Here is a 25850-nt window from a genome sequence, read left to right on the forward strand (position 1 = left end):
TGCTGGAAGTCCTAGCTAGAGCAATAAGGCAAGAAAAAGAAATAAAGGGCATCCAAATTGGTAATGAAGAAGTTAAACTGTCCCTATTTGCGGATATGATACTATACATAGAAATCCCTAAAGACTCCATGAGAAATCTACTGGAACTAATAGAAAGATTTAGCAGAGTAGCAGGATACAACATAAACATACAAAAATCAGTTGGATTCCTATACACCAATAAAGAGAACGAGAAAAAGGAAATCAGTAAAACAATACCATTTATAACAGCCCCTAAAAAAATAAAATACTTAGGAATAAATCTAACCAGGGGTGTAAAAGACCTGTACAAAGAAAACTACAAAACACTACTGCAAGAAACCAAAACAGATCTACATAAATGGAAAAACATACCATGCTCACGGATAGGTAGACTTAACATTGTGAAAATGTCAATTCCACCCAAAGAAATTTACAAATACAATGCAATCCCAATCCAAACACCAACAACATTCTTCAAACAGATGGAAAAACTAACCATTAACTTTATATGGAAAGGGAAGAAGCCCCAGATAAGGAAAGCACTATTGAAGAAGAAGAATAAAGGAGGACTTGCACTACCTGACCTCAGAACCTACTATACAGCTACAGTAGTCAAAACAGCCTGGTACGGGTACAATGACAGATACATTGACCAATGGAACAGAACTGAGAACCCAGATGTAAATCCATCCACCTACGGTCACCTGATCTTTGACAAGGGCCCAAAGTCCATCAAATGGGGAAAAGACATTCTTTTCAACAAATGGTGCTAGCAAAACTGGATGTCCAGCTGCAGAAAAATGAAACAGGACCCAAACCTTACACGTTATACAAAAACTAATTCAAAATGGATCAAAGACCTAAATATAAAACCAAAAACTATAAAGTTCATAGAAGAAAAAACAGGATCAATGTTAGAGGCCTTAATGCATGGCATTAACAGGATACAAACCATAACCAACAACACACAAACTCTAGAAGATAAGCTAGATAGATAACTGGGATCGTCTAAAAATTAAACACTTACGCTCATCAAAAGACTTCATTAAAAGTGTAAAAAGAGAACCTACAGACTGGGAAAAAATTTTTGGACATTCCAAGTCAGACAAAGGTCTAATCCCTAAAATCTACAAGAAAATCTAACACCTCTACAACAAAAAGACAAATAATCCAATTAAAAAATGGGCAAAGGAAATGAACAGACACTTCACCAAAGAAGACATTCAAGCAGTCAACAGACACATGAGGAAATGCTTGAGATCACTAGCCATTAGAGAAATGTAAATCAAAACCACAATGAGATACCATCTCACCCTGGCACTACTGGCACATATCAAAAAAACTGGAAATAAATGTTGGAGAGGCTGTGAGATCAGAACTCTTATGCACTGCTGGTGGGAATGCAAAATGACACAACCATTTTGGAAAATGATATGGCTCTTCCTTAGAAAGCTAGAAATAGAAATACCATATGATCCAGTAATCCCACTCCTAGGAATATATCCTAGAGAAATAAGAGCCATCACACGAATAGACATATGCACACCCATGTTCATAGCAGCATTGTTCACAATAGCAAAACGATGGAAATAACCTAGATGCCCATCAAAAGATGAATGGATAAACAACCTATGGTACATACACACGCAATGGAGTATTATGCAATGATAAAGAATGATGATGAATCTGTGAATCATCTCATAACATGGATGAAACTGGAGGACATTATGCGGAGTGAAATAAGTCAATCACAAAAGGACATACATTGTATGAGACCACTACTGTAAAAAGTCATGAAAAGGTTTACACACAAAAAGAAACAACCTTTGATGGTTATGAGGGAGGGGAGGGGTGAGGATGGAAAAACACTAAATAGACAATAGATAAGTGGTAACTGTGGTGAAGGGTAAGACAGTACACAATACTGGGGAAACCAGCACAACTTGTACAAGGCAAGGTCATGGAAGCTCCATAGACACATCCAAACTCCCTGAGGGACCGAACTGCTGGGCTGAGGGCTGCGGGGACCATGGTCTCGGGGAACATCTAGCACAACTGGCATAACACAGTTTATAAAGAAAACGTTCCACATTCTATCTTGGTGAGTAGCATCTGGGGTCTTAAAAGCCTATGAGCAGCCACCTAAGATACTCCACTGGTCTTGCCCTTCAGGAGCAATGGCGAATGAAGAAACCAAGGTACAAGGGAAAGATTAGTCTAAAGGACTAATGGACCACAACTACCACAGCCTCCACCAGATGGAGTCCAGTACAACTAGATGGTGCCTGGCTACTACCACTGATTGCTCTGACAGGGACCACAACAGAGGGTCCCAGATAGAGCTGGAGAAGAATGTAGAACAAAATTCTAACTCACAAAAAAAGACCAGACTTACTGGCCTGACAGAGACTGGAGAAACTCCAAGAGTATGGCCCCCGGACACCCTTTTAGCTCAGTAATGATGTCACTACTAAGGTTCACCCTTCAGCCAAAGATTAGACACGCCCATAAAACAAAACGTGACTAATGGGGTACACCAGCCCAGGGACAAGGACTAGAAGGCAGGAGGGGACAGGAAAGCTGGTAATAGGGAACCCAAGGTCAAGAAGGGAGTGTTGACATGTCGTGGGTTTGTTAACCAATATCATAAAACAATATGTGTACTAACTGTTTAATGAGAAACTATTCTGTAAACCTTCATCTAAAGTACAATTAAAAAAAGAAAAAAGAAAAGGTTATCACCAACATGCTTTCTTCAGAGACAGGTAAGTAAATGACACACTTTGAAAAGTGATTTGCCCACTTTTGCTCTATTTGGTGCTTAAATAGGACAACTTTATCTAGAAAACTCACAGAAATTTTTCTCCCAATGATGCTGAAAAAATGAAGTGTTATTATATTTTGTTTCATATTACAAAGTAAAAGATAAACTAATCTACGTGTAACCTAAATGTGATTTTCATAGTAATGTGATCATCAAAGTAACATTGCCTTGTTTTACTTTTTGAAGACAAATACCCTTGATCTAGCCACAGCGATGTACAGTCAAGGCTCTGTATGCATTACAAGGTATGTACATGAAAGGCTGAAAGTTTAAAAGGCAGCTGAAGAAAAAAAAATACATGCACAGATGTACCATTGTTCTGTTGCTACAGGACTGGAACATAACTTTTTTTGCATGCTTTGTAGATAACTTATGGATTAAAAAATGGGAAAAAATGGTTTTAACGGATAGTTGTTCAACTGCCATTGAATCTCACTGAAAATTAAAGGAACTAACTCCAACTGGTCACCCAGTCATTCAACCTCCTCACTTGGTTAATGCCGGAGCCATAATCAGCCTGGGGAGGAAGAAAATATTTAAGATAGTTCAATAGAACCTAGTTTGCAGAATGCAAAGGTCATTTCTTAACTTTTCCTAACTTAAGTAAAATGCTGACTTTTCTTTCTTCCAAATTAAAAATGCAACCAAATTATGTCCATCATTTTTCTGAAAGGAAAAAACTCCACATATTCTGTGATAATTACCCTTTTTACTGCATACTTACTGGATTGTTCTTGGGGCAGAAAGGAGCATGCTCTTGCCCTCTCTTTTCTGCCAGTTGATTTAAGTACTCTGCCATTCTTTCTTTTTGTTTTCTTTTCATCCAGATGCGAATCTCTCTTCTCTCCTTCTCAGTTCTTTGTGGACGTCTGCCAGAAGTATGCTGAATCCTGAGAAATTTAACAGATAGGGTATCACTTGCTTTACTGTAAGTATCATAACAAAATACTGTTTATTTTGGAAGATGTTGGCCCATCTTGAAAAGTAGTATACACTTAAGGTCTCTAGAAAACTCACTCTAACCTGTCACTCTGAAATTCACTGAAAATGATCTCAGAAAGGTCACCAAGGGCCTCTTCAGTCTTCATCCTACTGTGCTCTGTAACATTTGACACAACTGACTTCCCCTTCTGCTTTAAACTTTCTCTTATGTGGGTCTTTTCCTAACTCTAAAAACACTACTCAGCTTCCTACACTTCTGGATCTACTCCTGTGTTCATGTCCCCACGACACTTGCCATGGGCTGGCTAATGATTGAGCATGGCAGTGATACGACGGCAGGCCCATTTCTTGCAAGACACAAGATTCCTCTATGGGTGACTTTGGCTTGAGGTCTCACTACTGACCTGGCTGAAACTTTCTTAGAACTGTATTGTAATCTGAGAGTCTTTCTATACCATCCTCCTCCCTCCTCTCTCACCTTCATAGGGGTCTGTGCGGAATAGGGTTAACACAGCAGGCCTGAGACTGCTATTCTTACAAGGGCCCTCTTACAGTGCTGGCCCTTGGCTGGCATCTGGGAACTTGGATTTCAGAAAGACTCTCACTATTCCCAAAACTGAGTAGAGTCGCTCACTGCACCTAAATCGTTTGCACAAACAGTATGGTTTATGCGGAACACCTGCTTTCCTTCTGGGAGTCTGGAATCCAGGTACATGGTAGACAGAGGGGAGCCTACATGTACAGCCCCCAAGAAAAACCTTGGGCTGAGTCTCAAATGAGCTTCCCTGGTAGTCAATATTTCATGTGTGTTGTCACAAGTGTGTCCTGTATGGCCCCACTGGAGAAGATTCTTGTTATCTCTAGTTCCCCCCAGACTTCACCCCATGTGTCTTTTCTCTTTGATGCTTTTCCTTTGACCCCTTTTGCTGTAATAAATCATACGCATGAATAATAAACTTTTATAAGAAAATGTTCTACATCCCACTTTGGTGAGTGGCATCTGGGGTCTTAAAAGCTAGCAAGTGGCCATCTAAGATGCATCAATTGGTCCCAACCCACCTGGAGTAAAGGAGAATGGAGAACACCAAAGACACAAGGAAAGTATTAGCCCAAGAGACAGAAAGGGCTACAAAAACCAGAGATTTCATCAGCCTGAGACCAGCAGAACTAGATAGTGCCCAGCTACCACCAATGACCGCCCCGACAGAGAACACAACAGAGAGTCCCTGACGGAGCAGAAGAAAAGTGGGGTGCAGAACACAAATTCTAGTAAAAAGACCAGACTTAATGGTTTGATCGAGACTGGAGGGACCCTGGAAGACATGGCCCCTGGGCTCTCTGTAAGCCCAAAACTAAAACCAGTCCCGAGGCCAACTCTTCAGACAAAGATTAGGCTGGACTATGGGATATAAAATGATAAGAGTGTGCTTCTTAGCTCAAGTAAATACACGAGACTAAACGGGCAGCTCCTGTCCAGAGGCGAGATGAGAAAGCAGAGAAGGTCAGGAGCTGGTTGAATGGACACGGGAAATCCGGAGTGGAAAGGAAGAGTGTGCTGTCACAGCACAGGGAAAGCAAGTAGGGTCACAAAACAATGTATGTATAAACTTTTGTATGAGAGACTAACTTGAATTGTAAACTTTCACTTAAAGCATAACAATTAAAAAAAAGGGAAAAAATAAAAAATAAACCATAACCACAAGTATGACTATATGCTGAGTTCTCCTGTGAGTTTTCCTAGCAAAACACCAAGCCTGGGGGTGATCATGGAGATGCCCGACACTGGGTGAGATCCACACTGGCATTACAGTCTGACAGCTGTCCTCAACTCCTCTGGCTCCCTCCCCTTTTTTCCTCACATGCATTTATTCAAATAAATCTCTTGTCCTTCTAAATTCCATCTCGGGGCCTGCTTCTTGGAGGACCTAAAACTAATGCACCAATGAACACTTCCAACTGAATGTTCTGCTGGCACCTTGCATATCTAACACTGCATTCTCTATCTTGGTAAAGAAATCACCATCAACTCAGTCATCCAAGTAGAAAAGTCATCATTCTCACCTCCTCTTGACGGCCTCCCGTGTTTACTCAGTTCTGTTGTCCTGCACTCTCCAATCTGAGCCACCTTACCTCTAGACTACTGAAATAAGTCCTCTGATTGGCTCTCATTTTTCATCTTTAAGCTCTTTGCTGACCCCCCTTTGCTGACTCCCCCCACAGAGTAAAAACAATATTTTGTTTTTATTCCAATTCTTGATATTTAGAATACTGATAAAATGTTCAAAAAATGATCATAAACTTAAAAAAAAAAAAAAAAAAGACCAATTCCTATATACGTGATTGAAGCTAACTAAATGTGTTTTACAAGGGAGTTTGGGTCTATGTAGTCTTGACAATGAAGTCATAATGTTGTTGTTGTTAGGTGCTGTCGAGTCAGCTCTGACTCATAGCAACCCTATGTACAACAGAATGAAACACTGCCCTGTCCTGCGCCATCCTCACAATCGTTGCTATGTTTGAGCCCATTGTTGCAGCCACTTTGTCAATCCATCTCGTTGTAGGTATTCCTCTTTTTCGCTGACCTTATACTTTACCAAGCCTGATGTCCTTCTCCAGGGACTGGTCTCTCCTGATAACATGTCCAAAATACGTGAGACAAAGTCTTGCCATCCTCGCTTCTAAGGAGCATTCTAGCTATACTTCCTCCAAGACAGACTTGCTCATTCTTCTGTTAGTTCATGGTATACTCAATATTCATAATAGAGTAGATAATTCCATTAAATAGAAATTGCCTTTTTTGTATATTTTTGAGGTAACAGCCTTGTAAGTTTAATTATAATACATTTCACTGAGATGATAAGTTGAATTGAACTAGGATATAAAGAAACATAGCTGGCTATTATAGTGCTGACTCTTTGATATATGTTTGCCAAGCGGGGCATGCATTTCAGGGAAGCATTAGGAGCAGAATCAGCCTTCATTCTATCAGGAACCAACTCTTGGCCCAGGAAAGGTTGCAAGGAAAAACATTTCAACCTAATGTTCCAAGAAAAGGCTATTTAAAATTTATACTAAGCGTTAATATTTAGAGTACTTAAATCATTAATTACTTCTAAGAAGAAATAGGATTAAATTTATGTTGTAGTCAGACCGATGAGGCCTTAGGAAAACTCTCAAGATACAGACATGCTGGTTAGGTAACGAAACCAGTTATATACTGTAGGGGGAGGGGGGAGTGAAACACAAATATCACAAATGTATTTATGAAGAAAAAATGTCTTCTAAGCTTAGAATTTCATAAAACTTACATTAGAATGTGGCCAATTTTGAACATTCTTAAACCATAAACACTTTAAATGGGTTAAAAGCTCATTATTCCCCTAAGATACCCTTCTGACCTGAACTGAAACCATTCCCAGAGACCACCTCCCAGCCAAACACAAGCACTTAAGATAAACAGTAACACCTGAGGGGAACAAACTCCTTATAATAACCAATTATACAAGATCAAAAGGATATTAACTGCCCAAAAGCAAAGATAAAAAGGCAGGAAGGGGTAGAAAATCAGAACAAAAGAAAATGAGGAAACCAGGGCAGAAATGGGGAGAGTGCTGACGCACTGCGGGGAATGGAACCAAGGTCATGAAACACTTCATGTACAAACTATTAAATGAGAAACTAATTTGCTCTGTAAACTTTCACCTAAAGCACAAAAGAAAACAAAAAAAAAAGCTCATTATTCAGTGATTACCTGGAGATAGTCTTAGCTTGTTGCTCTGTTAAGCCAAGCTCTTCACTGGAAACTCCATCTTTTGTTATAAGGTCATCAATAATGTCTGCAATATCAGTCAATCCAGTCATCTGGAGTGGATCTACTGAAACACTTCATTGGCAAATGCAATTTGAGAAATATTAGTGAGTATCTACAACTTAACTACATTAAGCAAATATGCACACGTAAAACTATATCCTCCAGGAGCATAAATGAACCTAATGAGATAAACATATCTACTGTTTCCTCTATTTCTGTAATTTTAATACCTTTCAGGGGAAAGCCTAATAATAATTGATGATGGTAGGTACTCTAAACAAAACAAACATAAGGCCAAGGAGAAAACCTCTACAGGTTCAGCCTGCTCAAATTTAAAATATATTTAGTAACAACCAATGTAACAAAAGTAGTCTATTGTGTTCTAACTACCATGGTAAAACAGTAAGAGATATAACAGAACAAAATTCAGTTTTTTAGAGCACGCCATTCCCAATGGGAATTTATTATATTCTTTAATCACTATAAGATGTGTAATGTAGAATTTCACATACATACAAATTTCCAGCACACATAATTTATGCTCAGCGAATTAAAAACCTCAGGATATTTACCTCTCAAATAACTCATCACTGTTATTCATACCTTAAAAAAGAAAAAAATTATTAATAAGAATTACAGGGCAGTTATTTTTTTCTTTCAATTACCAACCCTATTTAGATATTATATAAGCAGAAACTGAAATATTTTTAGCTTTCTGGGCCTGCCTTTGTCCCCAACCTGCCTTCCCTACTCTTGATATTACACTGAAAGTCTCCAAAGTCCTTACAACTCAGTCTTCATTCTTGACTTTCTGGTGTCACATGGAACTGTTAGCCACTCACTTCTTGCAAATCTCTTCTCCAGACTCTGCTCACCTGTTCTGCTCAGAAGGAAAGGTCCCCTTGCTCTTTAATGGGTGACATTTAACAAGGCTGGTCCTTGGCTTTTTTCCCTTCTTCATTTATTCTCACAGTGAACAGATGCACTCTCTTAGCCTTAACTACAGAATTAAATGAAAGGCTCTTAGATGTGTTTTCAAGCCTAACCCTCTCCTCCATGCTCCACTCCCATGTTTAAAACTACGCTGCATATGGTCAATCATATATCCTAGCATCACCCTAAACTATTATATTTGGACTCAAAAGTGCTTTAGAGTTTGACATCAGACCTAGTCGTATGCCTATCGCTGACAACACTAAACAGCATTCATTTTCTCCTCCTCCTTTTTTATCCACTTAGTTTCTGAGTGAAGTCAGTTACTTATTCAGAATGTCTCTCGTATCCATCTGTTCCTCTCCTCCTTTCCCACGACACTGCCCAGGCTCTCATTATTTCACAGCTGAGAATAACTTAATAGCTTACTAACTGGTCTGTGCTTACTGTCTATTGTTTTTGTTGATGCCCTTGTGTGTCATGGAGTCATTTCCGACTCACAGTGACCCTATAGGGTTTCCTAGGCTGTGATCTTTAGGGGAGCAGAATGCCAGGTGTTTTCTCCCATTGAGCAGTTGGTGGGTTCAAACCACTGACCTTTTGGTTAGTAGCTGAGTGCTTAACAGTTGTGCCACCAGGGCTCCTTGCTTCCAGTCTAGTCTTCCTCAAAAATCTTCTCATTTTAACTCCTCTGCTCAAAATTCTCCAGTGATTCCCAAGAATAAAATGATCTAAATGTCTCATATGGAATTACACCCTTCTACAACCTAGCCCATGAGTCCTGTTTAACCTCATCTGCCAATCCTCCCCACTTAGGGAAGGAAGGAAGAGAAAGCTACCAATGACCAAGAACCTACAGGAATCAAATAGATTCTCAGCTAGATGCTTTACATATCACGCTCCATATTCACGACAGCTCTGTGAAGTGAAATTATCCCCACATGTTGACAACTAAAATACAGATGGAATCTAGGAAGAACTTAGAGAAAAAAATTACAAGATTTAAAACCAGCTTCTTAATAGCTTTTCTTTTATACGCCCCGTTTAAATAACAGCAGTGCCAATTAAAAATAGCATTTTTTAAACTGATTATATGACTTTAGTAATAATAATAAAACACATTGTAAACACTGAGTAAAATCATTATTGACCATCAATATCTGAGGGCAAAATACATATATATATATTTCCAAGCCACTGTCAGTGGCTCAACTGTTTTATAACTATTATACACATGACTAAATGTATTCACTAGGACTAAAGGATAATATTTTATATGGCAGCTTCAAATGAAATAGAACTAAAAGTGGCACTAAACCTTTTTAAGCCTTCGTATCCTCAACTATAAAATGGGGACTATAATAGTATCTAGCTCACAGGCCAGGGCTTAAACAAGGGTTGATGGATGTAAAATAACACAATGCCTGGCAGAAGATAAAGGTTCAATAAATGACAGCCACTATTTTGTTTTCAAATTAAAACTCAAAGTTCTCATAATTGGTAAAGCGTTTAGTAAAGCGTTTAGATTTCTCAATTTTAGTAAAAATTGAATATGATAGTATCTCCAGTTCCTTATATTTAACATTTTATATGTTACAGAGATATGAATCATGGTTGCAGTATATCTTATGAAGGTGTTGAGATGACATAGGTCTTCATATGAATGGTACAATTTCTAAATTCCCTTCCCCTAAAATTAATAAATATTACAAATGGCTTCATAAACCCTTCAAAACTATATTCCCAATAAATACTCTTCAGTGACATTACAATGGCAAATAAGAATGTAAATGAAATAAGGGAAGAACAATACCAGCGGTAGCAGTATTCTGGTCAGTGGAAAGGCTGACAGCTGAGTCCGCAGAAGGAAACACACTAGCTTTCTGACTTGAGTAATTTTCTGTTACAGAAAATTCAGGTTCTGAAGTCTCCTCTTTATCACTTTGATGTTCCTTATCCATATGAGTCAGGAAATGCACTAATCCAGAGCATATTTGATTTAAGAGAAAATAGGGGGAAAAAATCACGTGGAAAAGACATATCAATTAGCTGTACACTTCCTGATGCAACACAGATATATTAGAAGTCTGCAACATATTCTGATTGCTTTCTACTGTATAATGAATTAATTTAATATTAAAGTTAAAATTAAAACTCTCCAATAAAAAAAAAATTAAATTTACTATCAACCTCAGAAAAACATAGCAGATTGAAGTAAAATAGATAGGCTCACCCTCAGCAATAAAAACACAGAAATGCTAAATTAAAAAAAAAAAGTTAGGAAATACACACCCCAGCCCTCTAAATACAGAAATCAAGGTAGAGCAGTAAGAAGACAATGATGTAAGGTAGTACACAAAGTAACAAGAGATGTGATTTCTGAGACTGCAATGAGGAGGACTGAGCTACCTGCATATGGTCTAGAGCTCTGAAGGACAGCTCTGTCCATTAAATGGGGACAGAATAACCCTGCCCTGAAGAAGCAGGAAAGATGTTTTCCATCTGCCTAAACAATGGTTAGAAGAAAAATAAGTCAACTCTGGGCAACGAAAACCCCCTCTTGCCATGAGCAGGTGTGGTGTCTGGGTTTATACTATCTATTGTAGTACTTCAACTCAAGCCAAATAATTTACATAAAAACCTGTCCAACTTTTTTTTCTGCTTCAATGCTAGCAAGAAGCAATGCAAAAGCACTCGAGACAAGCATATACAATCTAGCCAAACCCTGCTAAAGATAAACCCATGATAAAAATTATAAATCACACAAAGAAACATCTACCAAAGAGTCAGTCTGCAGATTCAACAACTGAGAATTAAACATCAGCATATGAAATAAAACAATCTGAAAGGGTATATAATATGACTAAAATTATTAAATATATAAAAATAAGAATAGAAACCATAGTAAAATAACAGGGCAGTACATACAAAGAACAGATAGATTTGAAAAAGTAATAAATGGAACTTATAGAAATTAAAAACGCAGTCGCTGAAATGAGAATCCTAATGAATAGTGAAAAAATTCAAAGAAGACATACTAGAAAAGAAAATTAGTAAACTAGAAGACAGATCTGAGAAAATCATACTGACTATATCACTGAGAGATAAAGAGGCAGAAGTTCTGAAGGAGTGGTTAAAAGAGAGAAGGAATAGGGCAAGAAGGTGCAATATACCTCTAATAGGTGTTTTAGAAGAAAGAACAGAAAAAAGGCAGAATAGGCAATATTCCAAAAGATAATGAATGAAAAATTCCCAATGTTGAACCTTCAAATTGAAGAATCACTCCTCCTCCCATAATGAGTAAATAAAAAGAAATACATACCCAGACACACTGTATCAAAAAAGGAGTAAACCAACACTAAAGAGAAAATTTTATAACCAACCAGAGATACAGGAACAGCAATTAGACTGACAGAACAAAGGAAATATAAACTAGCCTTTAGATATATCAGTAGGTTAATGGATTAATATCTTTTAAATGCCGATGAAAATAACATCAACCTAAAATTCTGTATTCAGCTATAAACTATCATTCAACAGTTATGGAAAAATTAAAGCTGTTTTCAGAGACTGGAAGAATTTACCACTAACAGACTCTAAATGAAAGACAAACAAAGGGAGGAAAGAGGAAATGGAATCCCCAAAGAAGTGAATGCCAAGAAGCAACTGTCGGCAAAAAAACTGGCAAACATGTTGATAAATTCTAAATAAGCACTGACTTTATAAAAATAAAATACACGGAGATTAATTGGGGAGGAGGATTAAAAACAGGTAGATCTAAAACATTAGAAAACAATATAGTAAAAGATGGGAGAAACAGATCATTTTAAAATTCTAAACTCTTGATATTGTTTTGGATGTGGATACATCTGCCTTAAACTTTAACCCAGCTATGAATGTGGAAAACTCAAGAATAACTACTAAAAGATTAAAAATAGAATGTATCATTTCTGAACCCACAGGGAGAAGAGAATACAGAAAACCAAATAGAAGGCAAGAAAGAACACAAGGAAAAAAAAAAAAGGCATGGTAAATAACAAGCACCAAAATTATACAGAAATAGACTCAAATATTCAGTAATCACAATAAATGTAAACTGATTATTTTGATGGTTAAAAGACAGAGTGTCTATTTATTTAAAGGCATGAAATCTAATTATATGCTGGACACAACTACAACATGATCACACAGCTTGAAAGTGAAGAGATGTTCACATTACAAGAAACACAAAGGACAGAGGAGCATGTTAAATGACAACAAGAGACTCAATTAGAAAAATGCAATCTCTGAAAAACACTTCTGGACAAACATGCTGGTTTCTTCAATAAATAAGCATTTTGGGGGATGGGGAAGAGATGGCGGAGGAACCTAGAGGTTAAGAGAAACTCAAAAGACATGAATCAAATGCTGAGTATAGACCTTACTTGGATCCCAATTAGAACAAATAAACTGTATTTAAAAATGAGACAACTGGCAACATTTGAACAATGACTGAATATTTGATGAGATTAAGATTTTTTTTTAAAAAGAGTGACAATGGTATTGTGCCTGTGTTAAAAAAGAGAGACCATGTCTTTCAGAGATACAAATAAAAGATTTATGGGTAAAATAATGTGTTATCTGGGATTTGCTTTAAAATAATCCAGGAAAAGGTCAGAAGAACGGGTGGACGTATAGAAAAAATGAGATTGGCCATGAGTTGATAATAATTTAAGCTGGATGTTGGGTACACAGAGGTTAATTATACTATTCTGCCTTCTATTGATATGTGTTTAAATTTTTCCATTGTAAGGTTTTTAGAAGTAAAAAAAAAAAAGATATACCAAACAAAAAAGAGCAAGGGTAGTAATGTTAATATTAGACAAAATTGTTAAGTCAAAAAGCATTACTGGGCATAAAAAGGATCATTACTTAAAGCTAAAAGGGACAAAAATTTAACAACAAACATAGCAAGTCTAAATTATATTCATCTTACAACAGAACCTCAAATATATAAAGCAACATTTAACAAAATTACAGGGAGAAATAGACAATTCCACAATCGTGGACAATTTTTTAAACTACTATTTGTATAGTGGTAAAATACATGTAACATAAAATTTTCCATTTTAACCTTTTGAAAAGTGTACAATTTAGTGGCATTAATTAAATGTTGGGCGAGCATCGCACTATTTCCAAAACTTTTTCATCACCCCAAACAGAAACTCTGTACCCATTAGTCCTCTTGCCCAGCTGCCGGTAACCTCTAATTTACTTTCTGTCTGTATGAATTTGCCTATTCCAGGTATTTTGCGTAAGTGGAATCATACAATATTTGTCCTTTTGTGTCTGGCTTATTTCACTTAGCGTAATGTTTACAGTGTTCATCCATGTAGTATGTATCAGAACTTCATTCCTTTTTATGGATCAGTAATATTCCATTGCATGGCTATACTGCATTTTTATAAATTCATCCATCAGACACTTGGGTTGTTTCCATCTTTTGGTTATTGTGAATAGCGCTATGATGAACAATGACCTACAAGTATCTGCTTGAGTCCCTGTTTTCAATTCTTTTAGGTGTATTTGTAGGAGTAGAATTGCTGGGTCATATGATAATTCCGTATTTAACTTTCTGAGGAACCGCCAACTGTTTTCCACGCAGCTGCACCATTTTACATTCCTACCAGCAATGGATGAAGGTTTCAATTTCTCGACATTCTTGGCAACACTTGTTACTTTCTGTTTATTTATTTATTGTTAATAGCCATCCTGGTAGCTGTGAAGTGTTATCTCATTGTGGTTTTGATTTGCATTTCCCTAATGACTAATGAAAAGGAGCCCTGGGGGAGCAATAGTTACGTGCTGGCTGCTAACCGAAAGGTTGGCGGTTTGAACCCACATACCAGCTTCTCAGGAGACAGACCTGGCAATCTGCTCCCATAAAGATTATAGCCTAGAAAACCCTATGGGGCAGTTCTCAACTCTAACGGCACCCAACAACAAAAACAATGACTAATGATATTCATCTTTTCACGCGGTTATTGCAAAATAGGCTGTTGGAATTTTCATAGGGATTGCACTGAATGTGTAGATTGCTTTGGGTGGTATTGATATCTTAACAATATTAAGTCTCCAAATCCATGAACGCAAGGTGTATATCTACTTATTTAGGGCTTCTTTAATTTCTTTTTTTAAATAATTATTGTTGCAAAAATATACATATCACACATTTTCCAATTCAACATTTTTCTTTAATTTCTTTCAGCAATGTTGTATAATTTTGAGTGTCCAAGTTGTTTATTTCCTTGGTTAAATCTATTCCTACCTAGGTGTTTTATTCTTTTAGTGTTGTAAATAGAATTGCTTTTTAAATTTCCCTGTCACATTGCTTAGTACTGGCATACAAAAACACAACTGATTTTTGTGTGTTGATCTTGTACCCTGCAACTTGGCTGAATTTGTTTATTAGCTCTAGTAGCTTCTTGTGGATTCTTTGCGATTTTTTTTCTTTTTTAATTGTGCTTTAGATGAAACTTTACAGCTCAAGTTAATTTCTCATACACAAATTTATGCACATACTGTTTTGTGACATTAGTTGCAATCCCCACAATGTGACAGCACACTCCCCCTTTCCATCCCTGGTTCCTTGTGTCCATTTGACCAGTTCCTGTCCCTTCCTGCCTTCTCATCCTGCTTTTGGACGGGAGCTGCCCATTTGGTCTTGTATATCTGACTGAACTAAGCAGCACATTCCTCACATGTATTATTTTTTGTTTTATCGTCCTGTCTGATCTTTGTCTGAAGAGTGGGCTTTGGGAATGGTTTCAGTTCTGGGTTAACAGTGCATCCAGGGACACAGTTGTGGGGGCTCCTCCATTTCTGTCAGACCATTAAGGCTGGTCTTTTTATGTGAATTTGAGTTCTGTTCTACATTTTTCTCCTGCTCTGTCCGGGACTGGGATTTTTTTTATAAATAGGATCAAGTTATCTGTGAAGAGAGGTAGTCTTACTTCTTCATTTCCAATTTGGATGCCTTTTATTTCTTTTTCTTGCCTAACTGCTCTGGCTGGAACTTCCAGTACAATGTTGAATATCACTGGCAAAAACTGGCATCCTCGTCTTCTGGACTTTAAGGAGAAAGCTTTCAGTCTTTTCATCATTGAGACGATGTTAGCTGTGAGTTTTTTGTAACTTCCTTTACCATGTTGAGGAATTTCCCTTTTACCTAGTACTGAGTATTTTTATTATGAAAAGGTTTGGATTTTGCCACATGCCTTTTCTATATCAACTGGGATGATCATATGGGTTTACTCCTTCATTCTATTAATGTGGTGTATTTCACTGACTGATTTTCTAATGTTGAACCACCTTTGCACTCCCAGGATAGATCCCCTTAGTCATGGTGTATAATCCTTTCAATATGCTGTTGGATTTGGTTTGCTAGTATTTTGTTCAAGATTCTTGCATCTATATTCATAACGGATATTGGTCTGTAATTTTCTTTTTTTGCAATGTCTTTATTGGACTTCGGTATCAAGGTAATGCTGGCCTCACAGAATGAGTCAGAAAATGTTTCCTCCTCTTCTATTTTGTGGAAGAGTTTAAGAAGAATTGGTGTTAATTTTTCTTTAAATGATTGATAGAATTTATCAGTGATGCCATCTGTCCTGGGCTTTTCTTTGTTTGGACATTTCTGATTACTAATTCAATCTCTTCACTTGTTGTAGGTCTACTGAGATATTCTATTTCTTCTTGAGTCAGTTTATGTAATTTGTATGTTTCTAGGAATTTATCCATTTCATCTAGGTTATCTAATTTGTTGGCAATTTTTAATGCACACTTCTGATAAATGTATAGACCAAGCATATTAAAAATCAGAAAAAAATATTAAAAATCTGGACAATATACAAGCTTGACTAAAAATACACACACAAACTCTCTACATCCAACTAACATAAAGTGTTTATAAAACTCCTTTTAAATAATTTAAGTGTTAACAGATATACCTTAGTATAAATTACAAACTCTTTAGGCCTGAACACCACCAAAAGATGGTATGTGTCAACACTCTTGTTTGGGTCCTTCCAGGAACATTTTCAGCCTCAAATGCATATATTAGAAAATAAGAAAGAACGAAGTTAGCGAAAAAAACAAAGCCCCAAAAGTAAAAGAGATAATAGTCAAGCGTAGAAATTTATGAAAAAAGAAAAAGCAACAACAGAGAGAATCACAAACCAAAACCTGTTTTGTTTTTTTTGAAAAGACTAATTAAATTCCTGGCAAAACTGAATGAGTGAGAGAACCTAGATATAAACAACTACACCCAAAACCAAACAACTACAGACACAGTAAAAAGGGGCCCTGGTGGCGCAACGATAAGAGCTCGGCTGCTAACTGAAAAGTTGGCAGTTCAAACCCACCCAGCAGCTCCACGGGAGAAAGACCTGCCAATTTGCTCTTGTAAAGATTTGGAGCCCTGGTAGTGCAGTGGTTAAGAGCTATGGCTGCTAACCAAAAAGTCAGTAGTACAAATCCACCAGTCACTCCTTGGAAACCCTATAGGGCAGTTCTACTCTGCTTAGAAAATCCTATGGGACAGTTGTACTCTGTCACTTGGGGTTATTATGAGTCAGAATCTACTTGACCTCACTTAATAACAACAAATAGATGCAACAGAAATTAAAAACCTATTTACTCTATTTTTATTCTTTGATTAAGTGAGAAACTTAATATTTCATCATTGCTCAGCAGTTTAACCAGACCTTCAAATTCCAGCTCAGCTGATGACCATGTACAAACAGAAACCTTAGCACAAAGCTTTGTGCAGTCCTCAGCAGTGTGGGGCCAATAGCTCAGAGGTCACGGAAACTCAGATCTAGCCCACATTGCCCATTCTGGTATAAAAGCCAGTGGAGGTTATAGTATTGGCTTCTTAGAACAAAATGGCCTAGAGGTGGGAACCAATCACATGGATTACCACATAAATAATCTTAATACAAAAATTTGGAGCTGATGGCTTCAGCTTACATAGAAAAATCATTCCTAGTTTTGGCACTCCAAAAGGCAATGCTTACTCTTTCAAGACAACAAAAGCAAGGCTTTAGTCCTCCTTGCCCATACGCACATACCTTCTTCAGAAATGCTTATGGTTTTTGAAGCCAGTGGTTTATCAAATTCAGGGCCAGAGGATAATTCAATGTAATCCACTGGTTCAAGCTGTTGAAAAAACACATACAAGAAAACAACTATTATAAATTTTATACTTTGATATTTTCAAAATATAAACAATTTTATATAGGTTTGAAATATTTGCATTAACACAACAGATGAAAGAAGTAATGGGATTAAATCCAATATGAGCTAAAAGGTAGGAATTGAAAATGAGGAGGAAATTTTTACTGATTTGTAGCTTACCTGATTTAATCTTTTAAAAGGATAAGGCATTATTCACAACAGCCAAAAGGTGGAAACAACTCAAATGTCAACCAACAGACGAATCGATAAATAAAATGTGCTATAGCCATACAAAGTATTATTCTTCAACCATAAAGAGAAATGAAGTTCTGATACATGCTATGACACTGATGAACCTTGAATCATGGTAAGTGAAATAAGTCAGACACAAAAGAACAAATATTGTATGATTACACTTAAATGAAATATCGAGACTAGGCAAATGCATAGAGACCAAAGTAGATCAGTGGTTACCAGGGGTAAATGGGAGGGGAGAGGAAGGAGTTATTGCTTAAGGGGTACTAAGTTTCTGTTAAGGGTGATGAAAAAATCTGGAAATGAATAGTGGTGATGGTTGCACAACATGGTGAATATAATTAATGTCACTGAATTGTACATATAAAATGGTTAAAATGGCAAATGTCTTCTTATATATATTTACCACAATAACATTTTTTTAATGGGGGAAAAAACAGACAGAAACATAGAATCCTACAATTTTTAGAATGGAGAGGAACCTTAGCTACCATCTAGACAAAATATTTCATTTTAGAAATGAGGGAACAAGGCCCAGAGAAATTCAGTGACTTTCTTAGTATCAGAACATGGATTTGAAGCCAAGTCTTCAAGGCTCCTAGTCAGTGCTCAACCACAGTATCCCTGTGCCACCTCCTCTTCCAGGCCTATAAGTTGTTTTCTCAACTAAAATGAGCAAGTTAAAATCTTTGTGTTTATGTGTGTATTATAATAGGATGACAACATTTTAAACACATATGCAAAATCTAACATATTTATTATATGAATTTTTCTTGCTAAATTAAAAGGAAAAAAAAGGACAGGGTGTTCATACCAAAAAATTAATTAATTATTTATTATGAATACTTTATTTAAAGATACAGAAAACTTGTAAGGAACTGATTACTAGTCCCCTTACATAAAATATTTAAAAGAAACTGAAAAGAATTTCAAATATAATGATATTTGTAAAGTTACAAAAACTTTCAGAATAAAATGATACTCAATTACGAGCAGAGTTTGTTTAAAAGACACATCCTGGTTTTATAACTCATATATTTCTTTTCATGGTAGAAAGCATGGCTTCACTTCTCAAAAGCTTAAGGCAGTGTTCTCAACTAGTGCTGATGTTGCCCCCGAAGGAGACCTCTGGCACCGTCTGGAGACATTTTTGGTTTTTACAAGTAGGAGGCACTCCTGGCATCTAGTAAGGTTAAGGTCAGAGATACTGCTAAACATCCTACAATGCACAGCTCCACAACAAAGAATTATCTGGCCCAAAATGTCAACAGTGCTGAGATTGAGAACTTTGGCTTAAAGAAATCAAGTTTCTCATTATTTTGAAAAATCAAGTGTCTAAAATTATATCATTCTGCAAATCTGATAACTCAATTACAAACAAACAAACAAAGAGACTCTATCTTAGCAGAACACAGGCCTACCATTTTGTGCCTCGGGAAATCCTGCTCTACGTTTTCAGCAATGTTCTGTATTGCCAACAGCTGTTCATCAATCTCCCGAAGCTTAGACGTGAGGCGCTCTAGTCTGCGTGCTGCAGCACTAGGTGCAGGAGAAGCATCAGAGACCTCCTGCAGCAGTTTCCACAACAGGTAATCTTCTGCAGCTTCTGACTTTGTGCTCTGTTCTTGGAATTGGAACTCGGGCTCCGGCAGATCTAAATATGAATAAAAGTAAAATCGGAACTGATTATAATTAAGGAAGAGGTAGATACTGATGATGCCATTTTTTGATGATCTCATTTTAATCCAACATAACATTCTCTTCCAGCCATTTAATATATTTAGAAATTCCATTCCAGCCTCTTGACTTTTGAGATTTATCTTTGTTGTGAGATAAGAGTGCATAACACTGTTATTATTACCACTTACCTCCATATACAAGGTAGTTTGAATGTTACTTTTTCCCCGATACAAAAAAATTCACTTAATCAAAAAGCATCTTTAATATTTTTACGACTTTTTAGAACTATTTGGAAACCAACAACGTCACACAGTAAAAGCCAGGCCCGATGTTGGTTATTACTGACTTTATGTGAGATCTCAGGCTACTATGTCTGTGTATGAGTTGGAATTGACTCAATGGCACTGGGTTTGGGTTTTGATATTCCAGAATTGCCCACCTTTTAAAATATGAGAATTCCTTTTTAATATCAAAACATTCACGAACTCCCACAGGATATCTGAGTTTCCATTAATTGAGAAAAACACATGCATCAGTAATCGGTAGTCTTCTTGCAAAATATTCACAGGATCCATCTTTGGAAACATGGCTCTAACTCATTTACCTACCTGCCCCCACTCCTGGAGCAAGGAAAAGTATTTTTCTGATTTCTTTTGCAACTGCCAAGTTTTAGTGCTTATTTCTAATATAACAGTAATTCATGGAGATGGGGTTGTATTTATCTTGGCCATTCACCTTCATTCTGCTGTACTCCTGATGGTGTAGGTGAGATGATACTAGGCTCCTTCATTTCTGTAATGCCTGCTCTCCAGCTTTTTACATCCAGACAGGTTAGAGACACTTTTGCGGGTTTGAAAAATAAATCCATAGCAGAATTGGTAGATTCTATCAAGAATATGAAAGAAATATAGAGATTGATTCTAAACTTCTAAACAAAGTAATCCAAAGATTAATGCAGCATTTCTAAATGTGAATATAAACATCCAAAAGTGCAGAGGGTTTACAGGAGAGCAGCTAAGAGATCTCAGTTGGGATAACAATGCTATAGCTATATTAAAAACTTTTGCAAAATGCATTTAATTTACTTCAAAAGTAGAAAAAATATTACCTTGACTCTTAATATCATGTGGGGGAACAGCATTAGTAACTGAAGCTGCCATATGATGTAACTCTGCAGAAGATGGAACTTCTAGAACATCACTTTGCTGTTTGTTAACATTATCATCTAAAGGCTCATCTCTGGCAGGTAATTCCTGCAGAAGATCACCAGCTTCAATGTCAATCACATCTACGTAAGTGTGTCCAACCTGAGCCAAAACATATGAAATCAAAAAGTGTTATATTTTCACTCTATATGGCCACTCTGCAAAAAAAAAGGGGGGGGGGGTTAATTCTTATCAATAACAAGGCAAGAAGGGCTTTTATGTGCCAAATTTAGGGAAAGCTGCAGGAAGAATGTGTCATGGTCTTAGTTTATATTATTTTGGGGTATAATACTTAATTTTTTGAGCTACAAAACTACATAAATTAGATGTTTAGCCTCAGTTATCTATAGTAATGTCTGGATGACCATAAAAAATGTTGGCAGAAATGTATAATTAGAACTTCTGAATTAAATACAAACCAAATTTGCTTCAGTTGAAGGTGACAAAGGTTTCTCTGATATTTCAGTGGGAAACCTGAGATTTAGATATACATCTGGAACCAACACCTGAGGAACACTCAGAAGTTCATGTTCTGAAAATTGAGAAAAGAAAAATTAGGAATACATTGTCTGTATATGGCTCTAAATCATTAACTTTATATGGATAAGTTAGCAACAAACAACATAAAATGTATTTGCTGAAAATCTAAGTAGAAGTTTCATGGGTATAAATAAATTAAAACAAATTCTACTCTATTCCATTCTAAGGACAATTTACTCTCGAGTAATTCATAATTGAATGCAGACTGAGTAAGACTACTGCTTTTCCTATATGAATAATTTACAAAACAACAAAGTATCTAAATTATCTCAAGAAAATGGTACAATTTCCTATTTCCATTTCAGCTACATTAAGTCATGTTGTTTACTTTACTTACAAGAATATCAATAAAGACAAATTTTAAGAAATTAACCCATAACTAAAATTTTTCCACTTTCAACACTTTTTACTAACAGGATTTACTGAGATATAATTCACACCCTTTCAAAGAGTACAATTCAGTGGTTTTTGTATATTCACAGAGCCATAGCTAAATTTTACCCCTTAAAATGTTTTAACATCTAAATTTTACAAAAGTCATTTGCTTCTGATTCAAAAGTAAAATAAAATAAAATGTTATAGGAGGTCAGCAAACAGCTTAACTCTGTGCCTTTTGTCCTAGGATTCTAATTATATTCCTTGCATTTTGTTTTTAATAAAGCATTACTTTTAACTTTCATATGCAAAATATAACTCATTGTCATATTGAGTACTGGCAACTTGGTAACAAAGCTTGAGTTTAAACCACATGTTAACCAAAACATGAAAAAATTTTGGAGAGTGAAAATACTTATATTATCATTCTTTTTCCATTAAATCAATTCATTGGTTTTACTGTTTTCTAAATGGGGGGTGGTGGCTCCTGTTTTGGAATCATGCAGACATGATCTTTGATAAGTCATGCTGATCTCAGAAAAAAATAAAATCACACCTGATGTAGAAGAAATGATTTGATTTTTACCACATTCAGAAACAACTTCTTGAGAAGCAGCTTCCTTATCTTGTACTAAAATTAGGAGATTTGAGGCAAAAAAGAGAAAATAGAAAATGAAAAAGAAAATCACAAACACAAGAAAAATTTAAGCTCATGAGTGTAGATAATTAGATACGGTGCATAAAAGGTGGCAGAAACATATGACAGTTTAACCATTTAATTTTTAAATAACTAATATGATAAACTCAGACTGTACTATTGTTTACATTCTGGGCCTGATTACCTGGATGAATAACAGAATTAGAAGACAGCCCAACAGCAAAGGCAAAGGACCTCCAAAGGCTTTCTTAAAGACATGCTCAGAGAAAGGGCATGTAACAATGTTTCTCCAATGTACACTCATCAGTTACATCAAAAGACATCTTATATTATGCTTAAACTCCTTTAGAAAGAAATGCAATAAACAGTGAGATGCCATTTTTTAACCTATCATATTGGCAAAAATAAAAAAGTTAGCTTAATTATCGTGATGAAAAGAAAAGGTTCTTATGCAGGAAAATACTCAAGCATTATTTAAAGGAGAAAAAAAAAACTGTAACCTGCCTACTATGCTGAACATAAGGAATTAGTTAAATATCTTATAGCACAACTAGCAGAAGCAATATGCTTACAAAGCACATTTTCATGACACAGGCAAACATTTCTCATAAACAGAAGTCAAAATGTAAAGCAGAGGATACAAAATGTAAGTATTCCTTGTTATCCAAATCTAATCCACTCCTGAAAATGTGCTGGATAGTGAATTTTCACATACCAGGAGACTTTATTGCTATTTTAAGCAGAAAAAATACAGCTGTCCCAAACTATCAATTTTCCCAAATATCACTGACCTACTCTTGAACACCTAAATAACAACCCACCAAGGATTACTATATAATATAAAGCATTTTAAACATGATTTCTTAATTAACATTTATTTACTTCATTAGTTTGTATGCAATGTGCAATAATACTGAACTTATCAGATATGAATTACCTTCAATACTGCAGCAAACATGTACTATAATATAAATAAACCATGAAATATATTAAAGATATAATCTAATATGAAAGTGTCCCAACATACCCAGAAAAAAAAACAAACACTGGGGCGTATGAAGGGTGAAACTTTCAGAGACAACCTTGGGAAGATGGCAATAATATCTGGATGGTGAGAATTCAGATAGTGAGGGACACCTGCATGATTTATAATATCTAACTATGTAAAATGCACAAAAAGGAATGAAAGAAAAAAAAATTAAACATGGTATAATTATGATTATTTTTCATCTTCTTATGTTTTATGATCCAAATGTTCTATGATGATCACATTTTTTAAAAAATATACCAATATTATTTTAAAATACAGTATCATGAGAGGTTTTAAAAAACACTTATAAGCTTCCATACATAGTTAACAGAAACTGTTTACTAAATGTCATAAAAAGAATCACTAAGACACAGTGGGCAGAGCACTACTCAAGATGCTGCTAAATGTCCACAGGGAAAACTCCAAATAATAGATCCCCCAAAACTTATTTTCTCTTCTCTTGGACACAGTTACATACACTGAGCCCAGTCTGGTCCTCTTCCTAGCTAAGCTCAACTTTACTAGCCACAGTCCCAGGCCTCTCAGCCATAGGCTGTCAATTCCAGTGCTGGCAATTAATGGCAGAGAAAATCCAAATTCAAACATTATTTCCATTTGGCTTGAGGTGTATTCTATGGCATTTTTGAATTAAAAATCTCTACTCTGTTTTACTTATCATTAAACTTTATTTTAAATTTTAAATTTCTAAAGTATATAGTCATATCCTACACTTCACTTTACTGCATTTAGCAGATACTGCGTTTTTTACAAACTGAAGGTCTGTGGTAACCTTGAGTCGAACAAGCCTATCGGCGCCATTTTTCCAACAGCATGTGCTCACTTCATGTCTCTGTGTCACATTTTGGTAATTCTCACAATATTTCAAACATTTTCATTATTATTATATCTGTTATAGTGACCTGTGATCAGTGATCTTTGATGTAACTTTTGTAATTGTTTTTGGGTGCCACGAACTGCACCCACATAAGACAGCGGACTTAGTAAGTATCGTGTGTGTCCTGACTGCTCCACAGAATGGCTCTTCCCACATTTCTCTCCCTCTCCTCGGGCCTCCCTATTCCCTGAGACACAACAATATTGAAATTAGGCCAATTAACAACCCTACAATGGCCTCTAAGTGTTCAAGTGAAAGGAAAAGTCTCATGTCTCTCACTTAAATCAAAAGCTAGAAATGATCAAGCTTAGTGAGGAAGGCATGTCGAAAGCTGAGACAGGCCAAAGCTAACAGTTAGCCAAATAGTTAGCCATGTTGTGAAGGTAAAGGAAAAATTCTTGAAGGAAATTAAAAGTGCTACTCCAGTGAATACACAAATGATCAGAAAGCAAAACAGCCTTATTGCAGAAAGTTTCAGTGATCTGGACAGAAGATCAAACCAGCCACAGCCTAATCCAGAGCTAGGCCCTAACTCTCTGCAATTCTGTGAAGGCTGAGAGAGGTGAGGAAGCTGCAGAAGAAAAGTTTGAAGCTAGCAGAGGCTGGTTCATGAGGTTTAAGGAAAGCCATCTCCATAATATAAAAGTGCAAGGTGTAGCAGAAAGTGTTGATATAGAAGCTGCAACAAATTATCCAGAAGATCTAGCTAAGACAATTCATGAAGGCAGCTACACTAAACAACAGATTTTCGATACAGATTAAACAGCCTTATATTGGAAGAAGATGGACTTTCATAGCTAGGGAGGAGAAGTCAATGCCTGACTTCAAAGTTCAAAGGACAAGTTGACTCTCTTGTTAGGGGCTAATGCAGCCTGTGACTTTAAGTTGAAGCCAGTGCTAATTTACCATCCTGAAAATCCTAAGGCCCTTAAGAATTATGCTAAATCTACTCTAACTGTGCTCTGTAAGTGGAACAACAAAGCCTGGATGATAGCACATCTGTTTAAGATATGGTTTACTGAATATTTTAAGCCCACTGTTGAGACCTACTGCTCAGGAAAAAAAGATTCCTTTCAAAATACTACTACTCACTGACAATGCACTGTCACCCAAGAGCTCTGATGAAGATGTAAAATGAGATTAATTTTGTTTTCATGACTGCTAATACAACATCCATTCTGCAGCCCATGGATCAAGGAGTAATTTCAACATTCAAGTCTTATTATTTAAGAAATACATTTTGTAAGGCTATAGCTGCCATAGATAGTGATTCCTCTGACGGATCTGGCAAAGTAAGTTGAAAACTTTCTAAAAAGGATTCACCATTCCAGATGCCATTAAGACCATTCATGATTTATGGCAGGATGTCAAAATATCAATATTAACAGGAGTTTGGAAGAAGTTGATTCTAAGCCTCATGGATGACTTTGAGGGGCTCAAGACTTCAGTGGAGGACGTAACTGCA

The 25850-nt window shown here is 36.3% G+C and overlaps 1 protein-coding gene across 1 annotated transcript in view; it reads right to left on the reverse strand.

Annotated features, from left to right (window-relative positions):
* CPLANE1 (ciliogenesis and planar polarity effector complex subunit 1) overlaps nucleotides 1–25850 on the reverse strand; it is a 171696-nt gene that overhangs the window by 30830 nt on the left and 115016 nt on the right. The window contains exons 38-45 of the mRNA XM_004387899.2: nucleotides 21307–21419; nucleotides 20791–20935; nucleotides 19424–19656; nucleotides 17642–17729; nucleotides 10345–10509; nucleotides 8171–8201; nucleotides 7539–7670; nucleotides 3570–3735 (exon numbers count right to left, since the gene is read on the reverse strand). Of these exons, the coding sequence (XP_004387956.1) occupies nucleotides 3570–3735; nucleotides 7539–7670; nucleotides 8171–8201; nucleotides 10345–10509; nucleotides 17642–17729; nucleotides 19424–19656; nucleotides 20791–20935; nucleotides 21307–21419 (1073 nt within the window). The remainder of the gene's footprint in view (nucleotides 1–3569; nucleotides 3736–7538; nucleotides 7671–8170; nucleotides 8202–10344; nucleotides 10510–17641; nucleotides 17730–19423; nucleotides 19657–20790; nucleotides 20936–21306; nucleotides 21420–25850) is intronic.

Source organism: Trichechus manatus, unplaced genomic scaffold, assembly GCF_000243295.1.
Source record: "Trichechus manatus latirostris isolate Lorelei unplaced genomic scaffold, TriManLat1.0 scaffold00197, whole genome shotgun sequence".
In the NCBI taxonomy this organism is placed as follows: Eukaryota; Metazoa; Chordata; class Mammalia; order Sirenia; family Trichechidae; genus Trichechus; species Trichechus manatus.